The sequence below is a fragment of the Cupressus sempervirens genome, chromosome 8 (genome assembly GCF_028749045.1).
Source record: "Cupressus sempervirens isolate cs-2001-9-10 chromosome 8, ASM2874904v1, whole genome shotgun sequence".
Classification (NCBI taxonomy): domain Eukaryota; kingdom Viridiplantae; phylum Streptophyta; class Pinopsida; order Cupressales; family Cupressaceae; genus Cupressus; species Cupressus sempervirens.
The window spans coordinates 72,511,750-72,517,039 of record NC_143125.1 but is presented as its reverse complement, the minus strand read 5'-3'; the positions used below and the strand labels follow the sequence as shown (position 1 = coordinate 72,517,039).

General features: G+C 32.9%; 1 protein-coding gene across 1 annotated transcript; it reads left to right on the top strand.

The window, feature by feature from the left end:
* The first annotated feature begins 1,502 nt into the window (after positions 1-1,502).
* Positions 1,503-3,702, top strand: LOC149541682 (UDP-glycosyltransferase 85A1-like). Its single transcript, XM_089796100.1, has 3 exons — positions 1,503-2,068; positions 2,189-2,754; positions 2,972-3,702. The coding sequence occupies exons 1-3, from the start codon at positions 1,558-1,560 to the stop codon at positions 3,353-3,355; spliced, it is 1,461 nt and encodes a 486-aa protein (XP_089652226.1). The 5' UTR covers positions 1,503-1,557; the 3' UTR covers positions 3,356-3,702.
* Positions 3,703-5,290: the final 1,588 nt, after the last annotated feature.

The window sequence follows — 5,290 nt, the reverse complement described above, 5'->3', positions numbered from 1 at the left end:
AAGCATTGCCTTGATAGTAATGTTCATCACCATTCATTTCCCTCATTTAAATATAAAATCCAACACATTTAGCATAATTGGTATGAAAATTCTTAAGCATATAGTATATAGCCAAAACTTCATATTCTTTAACATCAAATGTATGCCCACTTATTGCTTTCAATTGTTTAACATTTAGTTGAGAAACAAGATTAAGTGAGCTTGCATAATGCTCAATCTTTGTTTATGGAAACCCTTGGTAGTTGATGGATGAGTTTGAGGCATTTGACAAAAGTGGAATACTTATTTCAAACATGCTACTCTATATATCTATAATATGGTCTTGAAGTGGATGATGTGCCATGACCTATAAAATAATTTAAATGTTAAATATATGATTGAATACAAACTGAACATTATTTTGGGTTGATGTAGTGCAGTTGAAATAAAAAAATTGGCCATCCCCAAGCCACAAGTGGGACAACATTAGTGGATAATGCATATAAATACATCATTACATATAGAGTTTTATAACAATACAAATTGAAAAATTATTGTAATAATTTAATTTTAGATACAAGATAAAGATATTAATTTGTAGAAAGAAAAAGTCGTTTATTAAAATTTTGAAGGAAGAAAACATGTCAAATCCAAATTCTATTTAAGTAATGAGCAATATTTGAAATTGATATGATTAGTATGACTTTTATTTAATCATTTTAATCAATAAGTATAATTTATGAGTAACCTTTGCCATTGATTTTTTTAGTTTACATTTTTATTTAATATTTTGAACAATTTTGTTTTGGAATAACAAATAATTGTTTCAATTTTGTTAAGGTAAATTAATTTGTATTTAAGATTCAAGAATAGAAGTAACATATGTAAGTAAAAGATTTAAAGGAAAAAAATGGATATTAGAATAAGATATATTAGTATAATTTTCATGATTAAGTATTCTAGAAGTCTAAAAGATGAGTTATGAGATAGTAATAAAAATATATGAAGAAAGATAAATAATCATGTTTTCAATGGTTCTAAATTTGATGACAAAATTATTCATTACATCTAGGTGATGCAACATAGGTGAAGTGGGGGGACTCCATGGGATACTCCAGCTCAAGTACGCTTAACTACTATGTTTCTTGAATGATTCATAAGGCACAAAAATTCTTGATGTTTTTACAAATGTAGTTGCAAATAAAGTGGACTTCACTTCAGATAAAAGTCAGTAGTTAGCATGTTTTAGCTGGAATATTATTGGAATGGACGACCTCCAGGTGCATTAGTGAATATCACCTAGATGTAATGAGTACTAAATATTCCATTCATTCTAATTATGAAAGATGGGTTGTTGTGAACTACTGATCATTAAACATGACTATTGAATCATGATAGAAGATGAATTATTGAGAGTTTGATAGAGACATGTGAGGTTCATACTCCACAGATTGTAAACCGATCAGGCTATGGTCTCATACCAAAAATTATGCTCAACCATTGTCTTTAAATTATGGTATACTCCACCATTCTATACAAGAAGGAAGAGAGGGCACTGTAGTGAATAGATAAGGACAAATGGTGGCTCCTGTGCACGCAGTAATCGTGTCGGCTCCTACACAGGGCCATGTGAATCCAATGATGAACCTCGCGGAGCTGCTGGCCATGCGAGGATTCTTCATAACTTTTGTAACCACTGAATGGATAGATCAGCAGCTTTTAAAAGCATCTTCCAAAGATGCAGCCGCACGTGACCGTGAGATTCAAGAAAGGGGCTTCAAATTTCGGTTTTTGACTGTTCCAGACGGCTTGCCGCCTGATCATGGCCGAACTACCGAGGTTGGAGAGCTTGTGGGTGCGCTGCAAAGATTGGGCCCTGCTTTACAAAGTCTGTTAACTGCAGCTGATGAATCTCAAGTTGTACCGTCAATCACTTGCATTATTTCGGATAGCTATTTATCCTGCACGGCAGAAGTGTGTAGAAATCTTGGGGTTCCTAGAGTTATATTCTGGCCTACTTGTACTGCATATTCCATTATTCACAAAAACGCTCACTTTCTTCTTTCCCTGGGTCATATCCCTGTTAAAGGTATTTTTCTTCTACTTTTTGTCATACCGTGTTTCTTGCTCTGTTTGTCTGTATCGTTTATTTCGTTTTTGTTTCTTGTTTCACTTGATTCTGCTAAAATGACGAAAAGTGTTATTGCAGAGGAGGACTTGAAATCAAAAGAGAAAGTCATCACGTGCCTTCCCGGAAAAATCCCACCAATCAGGCCAACCGACATTGTCTCCTTCTTCCGCGAGAAATATATCTCTGAAATCATCTACGAGCACGCACTTTACGAGTCTCGCTTCCAAAGCATAGCGGACTACGTGCTGGTCAACACTTTTGAGGAGCTTGAAGGAGGTAAAGAAGCACAAATGGGTCTCAGCGTTAATGGCTGCCCTGCTCTGGCAATAGGCCCTGTCTTTCTTCCAAATTTCTTGGAAGGCAGGAAATCCGTGTACAGCATGTGGGAAGAGGATGAATCCTGCTTCCAATGGTTAGATGCTCAAGCAAAGCAATCAGTGTTGTATGTTTCCTTTGGTAGCATTGCTGTAAAATCTGAAAAGCAATTGCATGAACTGGCTCTCGGACTGGAAGCTTGCGGGTACCCGTTTTTGTGGGTATTGAGATCAGATATAGCAGAAGGCAAGTCCGTAGAGTTACCGGACGGTTTCATGGATCGAACCAGGGATCGGGCCCTCATCGTTAGTTGGACCAATCAGCTCAAGGTAAGGCCCCCTTTACTTTTGGTACAAAGATATGTTACATGCCGGTCAATCTTTAAAAAGGTCAGTTGACTTTGAATATTTAACATTTTTGAATCAAATCTTTGTACGTGATATTTAAGTCATATGCTAATTAGCTTGCTATATATGTATGTTATAGACATTAAGATACAAGATTTCATAATTCATATCTAAAATAAGTTTTTTTTAATGTTTGTAGGTGCTTTCTCATCCTTCTTTAGGAGGATTTCTTACACATAGTGGGTGGAACTCTACTCTTGAGGCAATTAGCATGGGAGTTCCTCTCATTGGATGGCCTTATTTTGGTGATCAATTTTTTGATTGTCGATTTGCAAGAGATATATGGAACTTTGGCCTAGATTTTGAGGGTGTTGATGTAGATGAATTCAAATTGGTAACAAAAGAGGTGGTAGAAAGCACTATAAGAAATCTAATGGAAGGTTCTATTGGAAAGGAATTGCGAGAAAATGTTGTGAAGTTGAAGAAGGCAGCAAGGAAGGCAGTCATGGAAGGAGGAACTTCTCATACAAATTTAAGCACTTTTGTAGAAGATATGCAAAAGATAGCGAACTCGAATGTTTGAGAAGTTGCCAAATCTTATCTTGTAAAAATAATCTTTTAGCATTTCTTTATTTTCAATATTGGAGAGATTATTGAACATAACCAATGATGTTGGCATGATGTATCCCCAAAGTCATGTGAAGCACTTTTGATCTAAGGCTATGAGATGGGTGAGGTCACAAATTAATGCTAAGGCTTAAACATGCAAGTCCATTAGATCATCAAAAGTGTAAGCATATGATTTCAATGGTCTAGTAGTGGCTTGCACCATGATGGTCACAACACAACAAAATATTAGGCCACTTAATTGGAACACACTATGGGATGAACTCAATATTTTAATTTATTTATGATAGGAGATTTTATTTATTATGTTGAATGATATGGAAGCTTTTCAGAGAGAATGAATGTAATACTATGTTTTTTTACATTAGCTTACCAATTCATGTACCTCTAAATGATTTATTTTCATTTTATGTTTGTACTCAAGCTTCACTAATGTTCAATCTTATAGATCCGTACTCATTCACTCTTCTTTTGGCTTGAACACTCACACAATTCCAAAACATCTCACTTGAATTTGATTCTAGTTTTTTTGGTTAAATTCTTTCTTTAGCATTGCATAACTCTTTTATTTAATAGTTATTTCTTATATTTTACATCGATAATCAAAATCCATAACTTTTACACTTACGGGGTTCTTCTTCCCCTAACATCTAACTTGTCATTTTGGCATGAGTCAAATCTCACTCTTAAAGGCAACTTTAATAACTAGAGTCTCACAATAGGATAAAGATAACCACTATTGAATTTTCTCTAGAGATATCACTAGCAATGTCAAGAATCTCTTAAAAAATAAGAGTAAAACATCGATAGAACATACAAAGTAAATATAACAAAGAAAAAATTAGAGTAAATATGCAAGGTTATTTGTGTTGCATTTTGAAATACTCTTACCCGCTACAATTTTTGCAAGTAGTGAAATACCAAAATCTCTTTTCCATTAATTCTTGATTTCTCTAGAGAAATTTTGAGATAGGTATGGAATACACACTCATATAAGAAAAAACATAATTGATGAACTCATTTTTTAACCCTTAAAATGGTCATATTAAAGGGCAATGAATGCGTATAATTTAAAATACACTGTATTTGAAGAAGTATATACCTCACAATGTGAATATCTTATATTTTAATAAGCAAAAAAATATGTATAAATCATCCTGTCACCCAACAATGATAAAAAATTCAAGTCTCAAACGTAGATTCCAGGGCCATTTGTTTCAAATCTTTCTTTAAAAATGAGATTATTGTCATTATAGCTACTTTTCTCATTTTTCTTATTGTTACTCTTATATTATCATGCTTAATAGAGTCCTTACTAAAATATGATGACTTGAAATAGTCACAACACCCTAAATAAGAGGGATTGAAGATCCGTGAATAAATTTTCACCTTAATTAAAATTTAAAAAACTACATTTTTGTTTTTCAATACTAGGTTTTATTTATCTTTTATAAGAGAAGCATGAATTTAATGACAAAAAAATGAGCTCATGATATAAGACGCTTACTTGGTTGGATCACTTTAACTTAAAAGGCAACACACACAAGTTTTATGATAAAAAATTGATATCTTAGATGAAGATCCTTATTTTGGTTTTTAATCTTTATGGTAGAAATCTATAAGTTCCATATCAATTGATAATAGAAAGGATGCCATAATTGATTTTGTGGAAAAAACCAGTCTGGAATAATTTTCTTCATAACATTAAAAAAAAAAAAACATTTATTGATGTTATTCTACTTTTCTATCACTAGCATCCAAGGTAGATAACAAAAATATAAATTTCATTTATTATTAGCAAAAAAATTTAACGTTTGACGAACTAGAATGTGATAAATGTCATAAGGAGTTCTATAAAAGAATGAACTATTTTATCAAATGTTGTTGTGAG